We start from the raw sequence: 15,052 nt of genomic DNA on the forward strand, positions 1-15,052 counted from the left end.
GGCCAACATGGTGAAACCCTGTCTCTACTAAAACTACAAAAATTAGCCAGGCGTGGTGGTGCATGCCTGTAGTCCCAGCTACTCGGGAGGCTGAGGGAGGAGAATCACTTGAATCCAGGAGGCGGAGGCTGCAGTGAGCCAAGATTGTGCCACTGCACTCTAGCCTGGGCGACAGTCAGATTCCGTCTAAAAAAAAAAAAAACTTAAATGAAAAAAGAGTTGTTTAAGGAGGGAGAATGTCTGGAAAGGGTAACTAGGAGCAAGCACACCCACCCTCACCCTCACCACCCAGTCTCTTGGTAAGAGGGGTATGAGAGGGCTGCCGGGAGGAGAGAGTGTTCAGGGGAAAGCCAGGCTGTTACTTAAGCAGTGGTTCTCACTGAAAGGTGGGGGCTGGACAACTAAAGGGTGTTTCGGGACACTTATTCTTTCTTTTTTTCTTTTTTTTTGAGACGAAGTTTCACTCTTGTTGCCCAGGCTGGCTCACTGCAACCTCCACCTCCTGGGTTCAAGCTATTCTCCTGCCTCAGCCTTTCCAGGAGCTGGGATTACAGGCATGCACCATCACGTCAGCCTGGCTAATTTTTGTATTATTAGTAGAGATGGGGTTTTACCATGTTGGCCAGGCCAATCTCGAACTCCTGACCTCAGGTGATCCACCCACCTTGGCCTCCCAAAGTGCTGGGATTACAAGTGTGAGCCACAGTGCCCGACCCATTTTTTATTGGCTTTTTTTTTGTTTTTGTTTTTTTGAGACAGGGTCTTGCTGTCACCCAGGCTGGAATGCAGTGGTGCAATCCTAGCCCACTGTAACCTCCGCCTCCTGGGCTTCAAGCAATCCTCCCATCTCAGCCTCCCGAGTAGCTGGGACCACAGGCGTGCACCACAACACCTGGCTAATTTCTGTATTTTTTGTAGAGACGGAGTTTCATCATGTTGGCCAGGCTGGTCTCGAACTCCTGGACTCAAGTGATCTGCCCACCTTGGCCTCCCAAAATGCCGAGATTACAGGCGTGAGCCATCACACCCGGCCCTGTTTTGGGGCATTTTTGACTGTGACAATAATTGGAGATCATCAGTGACAACCCCAGCTATGGACCAGAGATGCTCAGCCCTCTGCAGTGTATAGGACAGCTCCACACCACGAAGAATCATACCACATCCCATACAACTTCAGAATATCTCACCAGTCATGTAGGTGAAAAACCTATTCATTTGTTCTTTTATTCATTGAACAAACATTCATTGAGAAAGTCTACGAGGTGTCAAGCACTATTTTAGGTAATAGGAATATATCAGCCGGGCGCGGTGGCTCAAGCCTGTAATCCCAGCACTTTGGGAGGCCGAGACGGGCGGATCACGAGGTCAGGAGATCGAGACCATCCTGGCTAACCCGGTGAAACCCCGTCTCTACTAAAAAATACAAAAAACTAGCCGGGCGAGGTGGCGGGCGCCTGTAGTCCCAGCTACTCCGGAGGCTGAGGCAGGAGAATGGCGTAAACCTGGGAGGCGGAGCTTGCAGTGAGCTGAGATCCGGCCACTGCACTCCAGCCCGGGAGACAGAGCCAGACTCCGTCTCAAAAAAAAAAAAAAAAAGGAATATATCATAGAAGAAAAAAGACAAAAATCCCTGCCCTTCTGGAGCTTATAATTGAGTGGGAGAGTCAGACAAAAAACAGCAAACATACTAGGCAGTTAATGCTGCACTGTAAAAAAGGTGTAGAATACCATGGAACAGACAGAGCAGGGGCATATTAGGGGAGAGCTGCAATTTCAAACAGGATGGTCGGGGGGCCCTCTGAGAAAGTGACAGCTGAGTAGAGGCCTGAAGGAAGCAAGGGCCTCAGTCTTGTGGGTATTTGAGGAAAAAGCATTCCTGATACACGGAATGCAAAACCCCTGAGGTGGAAGTATGCCTAAGGTGTTCAAGTAATAGTAAGGCGGCCAGCATGGGTGGATAGAGTGAGCAAGGCAGGGAGAGCGGTGGGAGATAAGGTCAGGGAGATTAAGGGGGTCTGATCGTGGATATTAATATACATTGATTTTTCCAGAAATTTAACAACCATATAAACTAAGAAACTATTCCACATTATTTTGTTTAGAACTTTGTGAAGAACTGTTCATTGTTTAGGAAAACTGTGTCACTCTACCTGTGGCTTCTGAATCACCAATCAACACACTCGTAGTTGTCACTATCATTAAGTGTAAGACCATTTCATTATGTCTTCTAGTGGAGTCATATCCCAGTCTTTGCATATATATGTATAATATAATATACATTACTCTTCCTTTACTACTCTCTATATTACAATTACGGCATTATATTGGTTTTCAGGGAATTATGTGTGTAGACAGATTCTATTTTCTATCCATTTCATTTTAGAAAAGTGAAGCATTTCAAAATATACCTTATTTAAAAAAAAAGCAATGTTGGGTCCAACAGGTATGAGAACAACCAAAGCATAGCAAGAAAATAAAGGGAGTATTCAGAAGCCAGGATGAGAATGGAGGGAATTTTGCTGATAACTGAAGGTGAGTTCCTTAAGGCCTGGTCAAAGGATTTCAGGATGAAAATAGAAAATAGGATGTCCAGGGCTGTATGGAGATGTAACCAGGAGATCTGTGGGCTTCTTGTGGTGACTAACATATAGGATAAGGAGTTATTAAAAAGTGGTTTTTAATCTAAGTTGCTCCCCACTTTGGGTGTCTCTACTTGTTTAACAGAGTAGGCTGGGGAGCAAATAGTTCTCTCTTCAATGAGACCAGAAGCAACCCAAAGCCAGTTTCCATTTTTTAACCCACAAAACAGTCGGAGCCCCAGGCTAAGCTCCTGTCCTCGGGGGTAAACTAATTGCTATGAACTATGCACCTCTAACCTCTTAGGGTTGAGAAAGAGACGGGTAAAAAGAGGAAAAACAGTAACAGAGAAAGGCAGAAGCATTCAGAAAGATCTAATGGAGGGTCAGAGACAGAGAAAAGACAGAAACCAAGAGAGACAATATTCTTTTCAATCAAGATAGTCATTATTTATTGAAAAATTTCTAAAGACCGGGGGCAGGGCAAAGTAACGCACATGCATTGTCTCAGGTACAGATTATCAGACCCCCAATTGACAGATGAGGAAACTGAGGCCCAGGTTGGTGAAGGAGACAGCTCAAGGTCTCATAGCTAGTTTAAACTGGTCAGGTCAGGATTCAGCATCTTATGTCTACTACATCTCAAAAAGTGGGACAGTCAGAAAGAGATAAGAGATGGGAGAGGGGATGCAGAGACAGACACGCACGCAGATGATCACGTGAGCGGCAGACCTGCATGGAACCGGTTCGCAAGATACCGAGGGTGGGAAGTGGGGCCGCGGAGGGCAGCAACAGGCACCGACTGCTCCGCAGAGTACTCACCCGGTTGCCGTCTGGGAGCCGCAGGAGCACTCGGCCTCCCTTTGCTACCCGCACGATCCTCCGCAACCCGCTGACCTAGGGTTGAGAGGCCGCCCAAGTAAAAGCTCGCGTAGGCCCCACCCCTCGCAAGCTCTGGCCGGCCTCTTCCCGCTGCCACTCCCCCCACCGCCCAGTCTTTATGGCTTCTCACCGTACACCTCCGGCCGTCGCCGCCGCTGCCCCTGCCGCGCGCGCACAGTTACGAGACGCCTATCGCAAGATCTGGAGGATACACTGGACGCAACTCTTCCACGGGCTGCAGCGCGAGCAGGGACACGGCACGGGCCTATGCCGCTACAGACGGCTCCCCGGCTCCCATTGGAGGAGTGCCCTTCTGCCTTTCCAGGGATTGGCTGGGAATGGAAACACTTTATTTTTACCCCCGAGGCTTAGAGCCAATCCGAGGAAAACTCCGCCCCTTCGGGGGACTTTGATTGGTTAGGGAGCCAAGCCCACCCTTTCATAGGATTGGCCAGGAAAGGAGTGCTCGTCATTGCCCTTTGCTGGTCTATTGGACAGGGCTTCTGGGTACTAGTTGGTAATACGCAGGCGCGAAGCCGGAATTGCTTCCAAGCAAGGAATTGCTTGCTTGGACTAGTTGGTAATACGCAGGCGCGAAGCCGGAATTGCTTCCAAGGCGCCAAGTCATTGAACAATCGAGTTGGCTGGCTTCTTTGATGTTTTACTCTCCATAAGCCACCTGGCACTGTCACCGCTCCGCTAAGAGACGCAATTCTGTCCCTAGTTTCTCACAGCTCCACAGCCACCTGCAGAGATTCCTAAGCCAGGTTTGTCTCAAAGTGAGCAGAGTTCCTAATTCCATGCATGGAGGATGAGGTGGTTATGGGGATGTGGTGAGTTACCCACCAGTCCCTGATACCTACTGAGACATTGGTCAAGTGACGACCTTGCTAGGAGCCTCAGTTTAACCATCTGGTAATGGAAAGATGTTTTAAAATTTTCCTCACAATGTGTGAGGATTAAATGAGAGGACATATATAAATCAGTTGCCTGGGGCATAAATATTTAAGTTCTCTCCTCCCAATTCTTTCCCAGTGTTCAGGCGGACAGAACTTATGGCCCAGAGAGGCAAACTGACTGGCTTGAAGTCACACAGCCAGGCCCCCCACTTCGCGCGCTCCGGCCCGGCCTCTTCCCGCTACCACTCCCCACCACCGTCCAGTCTTTGCGGCTTCTCACCGTAGACCGCCGGCAGTCGGCGCAATAAGACCCAGAATAAAACCCAGGCTTTCGTCTTCCAAAGGAAAGTCGTTTAAGAAGGAAGGAGAGGCCGGGCGCGGTGGCTCAAGCCTGTAATCCCAGCACTTTGGGAGGCCGAGACGGGCGGATCACCAGGTCAGGAGATCAAGACCATCCTGGCTAACATGGTGAAACCTCGTCTCTACTAAAAAATACAAAAAAAAACAGCCGGGTGAGGTGGCAGGCGCCTGTAGTCCCAGCTACTCGGGAGGCTGAGGCAGGAGAATGGCGTAAACCCGGGAGGCAGAGCTTGCAGTGAGCTGAGATCCGGCCACTGCACTCCAGCCTGGGCCACTGAGCGAGACTCTGTCTCAAAAAAAAAAAAAAAAAGAAAAGAAGGAGAGATGGGAAGGACCCTCCGATTTGCAAGAGTTCTTAATTTGTATTCTACAGACCTTTAATTGAGGCTGGTGAGGGGGTTTGGAGAAGCCCATGAATTTGGATGGAAACAAATTTACATCTTTATGGCCGGGCGCAATGGCTCATGCCTGTAATCCCAGCACTTTGGGAGGCCTAGGCGGGCGGATCACCTGAGGTCGGAGTTTGAGACCAGCCTGACCAACATGGAGAAACCCCGTCTCTACTAAAAATACAAAATTAGCTGGGCGTGGTGGCACATGCCTGTAATCCCAGCTACTAGGGAGGCTGAGCAGGAGAATCGTTTGAACCTGGGAGGCGGAGGTTGCGGTGAGCCGAGATCGCACCATTGCACTCTAGCCTGGGCAATAAGAGTGAAACTTCATCTCAAAAAAAAAAAAAAAAAAAAAAAAAAAAAAAAAAATTTACGTCTTTAGTTTCCCTCTCCTCTAACTGAAATTTAGCATTTTTCAATAAAGAATGTAACTAGGCGTAATAGCACCAGTAGTAGCAGTACTGATTGTCACCAATAGAAATCAGAGATTTTCATATCACATTTAGATGTTGCAGATCTCTTGAAAATCATATAATTTCAATCATTATTTTGAAATCATGATAGTCATTAGACCCTCCATTAAATCTTATGATTTAATGGATTAATGGGGAGTACATATACGATTATACTATAGCACATATTTGCTTTTTCCATATTTTAATAACTATATTTCAATGTAATCAATTTCTTTTGTAATTCTAGATATTTTATTTTATGAATTTAAACGATTTTTGTTTTTTTTTTTTCTGAGAAAAGGTCCAGTGGGGCATAGTGGCTCATGCCTGGAATCCCAGAACTTTGGGAGGCCGGAGGCGGGTGAATCACCTAAGGTCAGGAGTTCCAGACCAGCCTGGCCAACATGGTGAAATCTTGTCTCTACTAAAAATACAAAAATTAGCCGGGGGTGGTGGCAGGCGCCTGTAATCCCAGCTACTCGGGAGGCTGAGGCAGGAGAATTGCTCGAACTCAGGAGGTGGAGGTTGCAGTGAGCTGAGATCGTGCCATAGAACTCCAGCCTGAGCGACAAGAGTGAGACTCCATCTAAAAAAAAAAAAAGAAAGAAAGAAAGAAAAAAAGAAAAAGAAAAGATCCATAGGCTTCACTAGATTACCAAATGGGTCCATGGCGCAAAAAATATTAAGAATATTTGTCTTGAACTCTAGGCTCCAGGAGGAAAAAGACTTGCTCTATCAGCTGGGTGCAGTGGCTCACGCCTGTAATCCCAACACTTTGGGAGGCCGAGGCAGGCTGATTGCGAGGTCAGGAGATCGAGACCATCCTGGCTAACACGGTGAAACCCCGTCTCTACTAAAAATACAAAAAATTAGCCGGGTGTGGTGGCGGGCGCCTGTAGTCCCAGCTACCCGGGAGGCTGAGGCAGGAGAATGGCGTGAACCCGGGAGGCGGAGCTTGCAGTGAGCGGAGATTGTGCCACTGCACTCCAGCCTGGGCAACAACAACAAAAAGACTTGCTCTATCTTGTTTCCCTGCTATATCCCTGTCACCCAGTTCAGTACTTCAGGCACACAGTAGGTACTTGTAAGTCTTTACTGAACGAATAATAGGATTCCTTCCCAACCATCCTGCACACCCCCAATTGGGGGAGCCAGTGCCGGCCCTTTGGGTCACCTAAGAAGGGGGAACATTCTTGAATCTAGTTTTGTCCCTGCCAATCTGATTCTGCTCATAAAAGTAGGTGGCACTTTAAAGGTCTGGTCCCAGGAAATCCCAGGAACCTCCCACCCAGGAGCAGGGCCCTCTGCTGCAAAGGAGTGAGGGCAAGCTAGGAAGCATATGAAGACAAGTAGTTTCAACATGGGAACAGGCCCTAGGGCACATTGGGCCCATGACTCTTCATCCTCCTGGTTTCTGTTTAAGGTCTCAGCCAATGGGGCCTGTCTTCTCTGGCCTTTGGCGAAGACAATATCTTGGAGCTAGATGTGACCTTAAAGACCTAGAACAGCCCTCCCTTTCGGAGGTCCAGACTGGGCACAGGGAACAAGATGTTACTCTGGGCAAAGAACATTCTGTCCTCACATGGTTCAGCCAAGGACATGAGCACCCTGGCCAACTATATTACAACCCTATGATTGACTCTTAAGAGCATCCCTGAAGATGAAGACCACAGGCCCTATAATAGGGTGGGTGAAGAAGAGTCTGAAATGCCAGGATGAGGGGCTGGGGATTTGATTGGGGGGACAGAGAGGAATCAGGGAAGAGCACAATGAAGGCCAGACTTCAGAGACCGGCTTCAAGGCTAGACTCTGTCTTGAGACCTTAGGCAGGTTGCTTCTCCTGGACTGATCCCCCAGCACGATAAGCCTCAGTTTATAGATGGGAAAACTGTGGCCCTCTAGAGAGGACAAGGAGAGTCATGTTGTGAGGTCAGACTGAGGCAAGAGTAACCAGGCTAGTGACTCTGGCTCTGATTAGCTGGGATCCTTTGGCAGGCTGACCTCTTCCTGGCCTACTCCATTGCCTTTGCCTCTGCTGCTTTCCCCTCCCCTCCTCTTCACCGCATGCTCATTGGGGTTGGCATGTAGATGTCTGTTTTCTCTAGGATCCTGCACTCTCAGCTCTGGCCTTGAGGTATTGTGTTACTTTAGGCAAGACATTCCCTTTTCTGAGCCTCAGTCCTCCCTACCCACCTCTGACAGTACATCAAAGCCTCCATCCTGTCCCCCTCAAAACATTTATCAGAATCATTGGAGAGACATGTCAAGGATCTGGTATTCCAACCGTCTCTCAGAGGAGGCCCAGAGAGGGAAGGGGCCTTGCCAAAGGTCTCACACCAACGTGGCAGTCATCTTGACTCCTCTCAATCTCTCTCCTTCCATATCTAAAGCCTGTCGAATCCAACATCTTAAAAGCTCTCATAGAACAGACAAATTGCTCTTGCAGAATAATTCCAATTAATTTATGTACATACTTCCCTCTCAAGGAAATGGAGCATAACTCCTCATTCCCTAAGCACGGGCTGCACTTACTTGGCTTCCTTCCAAAGAGTACAGCATGGAAAAAGAGAAAGGAGTAGCTTTACAGTGGAGAAACCTGACGGACACTACCTCAGCCAGGTGATCAAAGTTAACATCAACAGTGGTAAATCATATTGATAGTACATGCCCTTGATAATGATCTAGTGAGAATGACATTTGACTTCTGTGGTCTTCCTTCCCCAAACTCATATCCTCAGTTTAATCATGAGAGAAAACATCAGACAACTACTGATTAAGGGACATTCTATAAAATACCTGACCAGTACTCCTCAAATGACTCCAGGTCATCAAAAACAAGGAAAGCCTGAGAGAGTGTCATAGCCAAGAGGAGCTTAAGGAGACAAGATGACTAAATGTAGTGTGCTAGTCTGGATGGAATCCTGGAACAGAAAAAGGACATTAAGTTAAAACTAAGGAAATTGGAATAAAGTATGGGCTTTAGTTAATAATAATGTACTGATATTGGTTCATTAATTGCGACGAATATATCACACTAATGTAAACTGTTAATAAGGAAAACTGGCTGTGGGGCATACGGGACTTCTCTGTTATCTTCACAATAAATCTGTAAATTTAAAACTGTTCTGAAATTAAGTTTATTTTAAAAACCTCTCGCCGGGCGCGGTGGCTCAAGCCTGTAATCCCAGCACTTTGGGAGGCCGAGACGGGCGGATCACGAGGTCAGGAGATCGAGACCATCCTGGCTAACACGGTGAAACCCCGTCTCTACTAAAATACAAAAAATTAGCCGGGCGTGTTGGCGGGCGCCTGTAGTCCCAGCTACTCGGGAGGCTGAGGCAGGAGAATGGCGTGAACCCGGGAGGCAGAGCTTGCAGTGAGCTGAGATCAGGCCACTGCACTCCAGCCTGGGCGACAGAGCGAGACTCCGTCTCAAAAAAAAAAAAAAAAAAAACCTCTCAAATCCGCTCCCATCTTGCCAGTCCCACCTGAGGTCTAGCGTCTATTTCCTTACTGCTCTCCTTTCTTCCAGTGCGTTCTCCCGGCAGCCAGCAGAGAGCATTCTCTAAAACGCAAATCTAACCATATCTGAAGCCTTCCAGCAAAATAAAGGCGTTGGATGGAAACTTCGGGAGATATGTTATAAAAGACCGACTCGGATGTCTGAATAAAAGTTATTGTGATCCAGAACAAATCTGGGAAATATTTCTGGCGCCCACCGAGATAAAATTTATGTATCTAAATTTAATATAATTCAGCCTTTCCAAGGTCTCCCGGATAAAGCCCGTTTTTCAGATGTCCAACTCCCTACGTTTCCATCCCTTCGCACAGTTACATAGTTAATTTCCCTTTGTTTTTCCTTTATCTCTACGGATACTTCTCTGCCTGAGCTATCTTCTCCTGCCTTCTCCCCCAAGCCCAGCTCCAGGGACTCTGCACCCCCTCCCAAAGGCAAGAGAGCGCTCCTGCATAATTGGGTTGTGATATCCGGACCGAAGTCGTTTTTTGTTTTATTTTTACTAAATGCGAATGAGGAAAATGAATTCCTTTGGCTCCCCTAGGCCCCGCTCACTTTAGGCCCGAGGAAAGGTTTGACGCACTATAAATTAAAAGATGAATCACTGATAAATCGATGTTCTAGGGCGCAGGATGTCTCTATGCGCATGCGCCAGAGGGGAAGGCGTGGGAAGCCCTTTGCTACCTGGCTGAGTCCGCTGCGGGCGCCAGGAGGAGGAGGGGCTTCCTCAGCCTCGCCCTACCATTGGCCAGGATGATCCGCATTGGTCTGACGCAAAGCCTCTGCGGCCTGGCTGAGCTCGCCCCCCACCCGCCAAACCCCCGCAACTAACATGTTGCAGGCTACTGCGTAGGCCAGGCGGCTACGTGTGGGCCTGGGGGAAACTGACCACCGGGGCCGGGGCAGCAGGCGAAACAAAAGACTCGAAGGGGCACTCTGAACTTGCTCAGAATTTTATTGGGATTAACAGGGTCCACGGGGAGAGGCCAGCCTTCTGGGGGAGGGGGACAAGAATACCGCAAAGAATACCGCAATGGCGAAGCGGCCTTGCATAGACACCGAGGCGGGCTAGCGGCGCGGCAGGAAGAGGAGAGGGATGGAGAAAGAACTTGGGAGAGGAGGGTGGCAGCAGCGCCTACAAGGGCACTGCGCGGCTGTGACAAAGGCCACAGCGACCCTCCCCGCTTCGGGGGTCAGGGTGTCCACTCCACACAGCACAGGGAGAGGGGCTGGGGCCACAACTGGGAGAAAGTGGGTAGAGGAGCCCTGACCAAGGCATCACAATACAGTTAGCAGCACACAGAAGCCTGCGGGGGCGGAGGGCCAAAAGAAGGGGACTAACCCCCTTTCCCTCCCCCCAAAATAAGAACTCTGCAATGACTAAACCATAAAAATAAACTTTAAACCCGTGTACGAAGTCGGTCACCCCCCAGAAGTGCAATGTGGGGCCGCGTGGCCCTAGCTGAGGAGGAGGGCAAATGGGATAGGGGGTGGGGGATACAGAGAGGTAATCCCCAAAAGGGCAAGACCCTTATCCGGTTTTCCCTCTCTTCCCCGGGTTGGCCCAACCATTTGGGACCTGAAGCACATCTTCCAGGTCAGAGTCGTCTGAATCTTCCCCTTCTTCCCAGACATCTTCACTTCCTTCCCCCTCATAGTTTCCTTCCTCCTCATAGTTTCCTTCCTCCTGATAGATATCTTCATCTTGCTCAATGCCTGCATAGGGGAGAAGGAAGGAAGGAGAAATGGAGGAAGGCAGTTAGATGAGCAGATAGGTGTCACTCTAAAAGGGAACAGAGCCCATAGCCAGGGCTTGTGGGGCCTGGGACAACTTGCCAAGTGCCTCTGCTTGGAACAGCCAAAAGTGTGTGTGGGCATACTGGTAAGCCCACAGAATGAGGGAGTTGGAGGGAGGCAGGTAGACAGTGGGGACTCCCTGCTTCCGTCCAGTCAAAACTGATACATCTCCGATAGTAGCTTTTTCTCCCCCTTGTACTCATCAGTGTGTGTCTCTTTCTGAGCTCCGACCTCAGCTGAATAAACCTATTCATCTCCAGGCAGCTTCCTTGCTCCTTTCCCCCAGTCCAATCCAAACAGGCCCCAGTCTGTGTTCTTCAACCCAATTCCCCACCCCCACTCCCACCCTTAGGGCTGGGCAGACAGCTCTGCTCCCCTTCTTTGAGAGAAGAGATGCCATCACGTGGGAGGGAAAGAGAACTGAGAATCCGTTTCCCTCTCCGACCTGAACACGTCTAGATTGAGGCTCCACATTCATTCAATACCTCTTCCCTTAGTGCTCTGGCCTTGCCCTCAATGGAAGTTTGCCAGGGACCCCATGGCCAAAAAAACCCCAAAAGTGGTTGATTTTCCTGCCCCTTCCACCTCCCATCTGAGTACTTCTCAGCATCCTTGTAATTCTGATGTTATTCTCAGAGCCTTTAAGGTGCTAATGTGACTCTACAAGAGGGATTATATGTAGTACTTGTCCAACATATACGACCACTGAAACCTTTTGTGGGAAGCAGCTCTCGGATCTGGTGAATGATCCTCAGGACATAATTTTGGACACCCTGCCCAACATACCATGCATTTTCACCCTTCCAAGTCCTTGTTCACATGATCCACTCCACGGAGAATGCTCCATAATGCTCCTCAGTGTGAATCCAGTCTCCAATTCAGATGTCACCTTCTTCCTCTAGCTCTCCCCCGCCCCCCTCCCCCAACTCTTGAGGTAGAACTGGCTGCACCCTTTTCTGGGCTCAGAGAGCACACTGTTCACTTCATGCTCTGCTCCCAGCACAAGCCTGGGAATTCGCCAAAGGCCAAGGCTGGGTACAGACTGTGCTGAAATGCACTGTGTTTTGCCACTCCCCCACCTCGATGTGAAGTGTCCTTTTTAGTTTTCCACCCACTGTCTCCTATCTCTGTGTACTCTTCGTCTTTTGCTGTTACAACCATCTACCCATCACCTAGAACTAAAATGATTTTTTAGGGTTTTGTTACATTTTTAAGTTAAATGTTCACTGGACTTCCTTTGTTTAAAAAGTTGCTCAGAATGCTTTTTCTTTCCTCCATAAAAGCAGACTGTGTTCATGCCTTGATACCCTGTCCTTGGCCAGGCTTGCTCTGAAAGAAAAGAAGACGGAAGACAAGGGTTGGGGGTGGGGGTTAGCTCACCTTCCTCAATGCCCTCCTCCTCTTCCACTGATTCGTCTGAGATGATCTCTATCACATCCTCGTAGTCATCCTGATCCTTGTCAAAGTCTTCAATAACTTTCCCATAGTACTCAATGTCTCTGTCGTCATCATCGCTGCCTTCATTGTCACCTTCGTTGCCATCATCATCACTGCCCTCATTGTCACCTTCGTTGCCATCATTATCTTCATCATCACTGGCCTCATCTGCTTCATTGTCACTGTCGCTGCTGTCCTGGTTGTTGCCATGGCTGCCCCAGAAGCCGCAGTTGAAGAAGTTGTTGCCATAAGTGTGCTCGTTGTTGTCAGGGTTCTCTTCGTTGTCATCAGTGTTCTTGTTATTGTCTTCAGCATTCTCATTGTTGTCATCTGCACTCTCATTGTTGTCAGTGGTTTCATTGTCATCAGCACTCTCGTTGTTATCAGTGGTCTCATTGCGGACCTCATTGTGGTCAAGGCTCTCGCCGTCGCAGATGTTCTCATTGATGTCAGTTATCTCATTGTCAGTGGTCTCGAAGTAGTCAGTGGTCTCCATGAAGTCAGAGATCTTGATGTCATGAATTGTCTCATCGATGTCTGAGATCTCGCTGAAAATGTCTTCCACTGCATAATAGTCAGGGGCGTCTTCCATGATCACCACCTCACGTCTGCCCCTGGTTTTACTGTAGGGAAGGCTGTGGCTGAGTATGGGGTTGGTGGGAGGAGGTGTACCCATAGCACTCAAAGGTGGAGAGTAACTAGGGAAGCAGTAGGCTATAAGGGATCCCAGGGATGGGGCTAGAGTGGGTAAAGTCCCACTTCTGCCCCTGACTGTGTAACCTCAAGCCATTTCTGGACATGATTTCCCACTTGTAAAACATATTCCACTGGGATTATCTCAAAGGTCCCTTTGGCTCCATAAATCCTGTGTTATACTAGTTTTTGCCCCATCCCCAACAAACCACCTCTCAGCCACCAAATCCCCCATTACCGTTTCTTCATTTCTTGCTTCTTTCTCTTTATCCTGGAGCCCCTTTCTCTCAGGTAGTAGCGTAGAGGATTAACCCACAGATCATTCTTGATAATCTGTTGAAAAAGGGGAGAAGAGATAAGACAGCCATTAGTACAAGCTCCAGATCCTACTCTTAATTCTCCACGCACCCAGGAACGAGCCTAGCAAGGCCTTCTCTCGTGATGCCAGGAAGGGCCCCACCTCAGCAATCCTGTCAGCCTCTGGGAGGCTATGGTTTGAGAACCAGCTGAAGAAGCTGTTGCTCGCATCCTGGTTCCCATGACGGCGGGCCTGGGGTTCCTGGCCCCGGTGCCAGCGGATTGGAGTTGAGTGAGACACCAGCCGGCCTAGGGAGAAAGAAGGCTATGGAGATGGGACAAAACAAGGACAGATTGGGGGGGACATGGATTTACTCTGGGACTGCCTCTTACCCGAGCGGTTGCGCTGGAACTCCTTGACAATCACCATGTTTGTAAAGTAGGGGTTTGTCTGGAAGTACAGCTTCATTTTGTAGCCCATGGAGATATGTCTGAGATCCTGTACCTGCTCCAGGTGGGGGTGATGGTGGAATCTGTCTCCCCCCACACACACCACGGCCCTTCCCACCCACCTCCCCTCACCTCCAATAACCAGATTCGTTGCCCGATGCTACTAAAAAATGTCTCTCTGGCCTGACCTGCAGATTCGTCAAGTAGCGGAAAATGTCTTCATCACGTCGGTTGATCAAAATTGAAATTCTGGGGTGGTTGAGGAACTGATGAGTGGAGCAGTTTAGGTCAAGGATTGACTATTCCGTGAAAGGGAGGGACGGAAGGCCAGGGAGGGCACAGTAAGAAAGGCTGGAGCAGGAGGATTCCTTCTGTGTTTATGTTGTATGTATGAAGCAAGTGGGTCATGAGACATAACCCATACTTATTCCCATGATAAACCTCTATGTTAGGTGGCCCTGCAGGGTATTGACAATTTCTGTGCATGTGGTATATGTCTCTGGGTGCTGAAGGCTTGTGTTCACAAAATGCACATGTCTGGGGGCTGAAGGCCCACGTCCAAGTGATGCTGTATCTGACTGCTGAGGGCCTGTGGTCACATGATGTTGTATGTATGGGTGTTGAAGGTCCATGTCTACATGATGTGTGAATGGCTCTGATGACTTGTGGTCAAGTGATGCCATGTGTCTACATGCTGAGGACCTGTGGTCACATAATACTGTGTCTAGGAGCTGAGGTCCTATGTCTAAATGATATTGTATGCCTGGGTGCTAAGGGCCTCTTACCATGTGCTGTTTTGTATGAGGGCGCTAAGGGTCTATATCCACATAATTCTATTAGGATGTTAGATTTATGTTCCTGTTACATGTATGTATATGTGTCCATCTACTCTCCTCTTTCCTTCATTTAACTCCTTTTTCTCTATACCTAGACACTCCCTCTCTTGACCTTCCTGGGGCTCCAGCCCCTCTCTAGCCCGTTTCCCTCCAATGCAAGGCACTCCAGCCAGGATTGGGGTCTCCTAGTATCTTAAAGCAGAAATCTAGATTCACAGAGCCCTGTATGGCTCAGGCACCCTTCCTGGGCAGTTTCTCTGCTGTGTGCCATTCCCCTCCCTCTTCAAGGTCTCTGAGTCAGTTGATCTCCTACGTGCCCCTCCCCTCCTCCTTTCACCATCTCTAGTCCAATTTTTTTGCTGTGTGCCCCTTTACTGCCCTCCTCCTTTTTATCATCTGTGATCCTTTTTAAAATGCTATGTTCCTCCTCTTCCCCCTTTCCCATCTGTGGTCCAGTTTTT

General features: G+C 48.8%; 1 protein-coding gene and 1 long non-coding RNA gene across 4 annotated transcripts in view; both read right to left on the reverse strand.

Annotated features, from left to right (window-relative positions):
• Nucleotides 1-3,783, reverse strand: part of LOC111536177 — a 106,013-nt gene extending 102,230 nt beyond the window's left edge. For all 3 annotated transcript variants that reach the window (XR_002729665.3, XR_002729663.3, XR_002729664.1), the window contains exons 1-2: nt 3,589-3,783; nt 3,399-3,473 (exon numbers count right to left, since the gene is read on the reverse strand). This is a non-coding gene — a long non-coding RNA (uncharacterized LOC111536177). The remainder of the gene's footprint in view (nt 1-3,398; nt 3,474-3,588) is intronic.
• Nucleotides 3,784-10,018: 6,235 nt separating this feature from the next.
• Nucleotides 10,019-14,884, reverse strand: TSPYL2 (TSPY like 2). The gene is made up of 6 exons (XM_031936623.1): nt 13,944-14,884; nt 13,699-13,810; nt 13,469-13,614; nt 13,247-13,341; nt 12,259-12,938; nt 10,019-10,797 (listed from the first exon to the last, which is right to left on the reverse strand). The coding sequence occupies exons 2-6, from the start codon at nt 13,784-13,786 to the stop codon at nt 10,613-10,615; spliced, it is 1,194 nt and encodes a 397-aa protein (XP_031792483.1). The 5' UTR covers nt 13,787-13,810; nt 13,944-14,884; the 3' UTR covers nt 10,019-10,612.
• Nucleotides 14,885-15,052: the final 168 nt, after the last annotated feature.

Source organism: Piliocolobus tephrosceles, chromosome 12, assembly GCF_002776525.5.
Source record: "Piliocolobus tephrosceles isolate RC106 chromosome 12, ASM277652v3, whole genome shotgun sequence".
In the NCBI taxonomy this organism is placed as follows: domain Eukaryota; kingdom Metazoa; phylum Chordata; class Mammalia; order Primates; family Cercopithecidae; genus Piliocolobus; species Piliocolobus tephrosceles.

Coding starts and splice junctions, on each gene's coding strand:
- TSPYL2 (XM_031936623.1), bottom strand. CDS start 13,786: ATGGGCTACAAAATGAAGCTGTACTTCCAGACAAACCCCTACTTTACA. Junction 13,615..13,698: donor GTTCCAGCGCAACCGCTCGG/GTAAGAGGCAGT, acceptor CTTTCTCCCTAG/GCCGGCTGGTGTCTCACTCA. Junction 10,798..12,258: donor GGAGGAGGGCATTGAGGAAG/GTGAGCTAACCC, acceptor TCCCCTATGCAG/GCATTGAGCAAGATGAAGAT.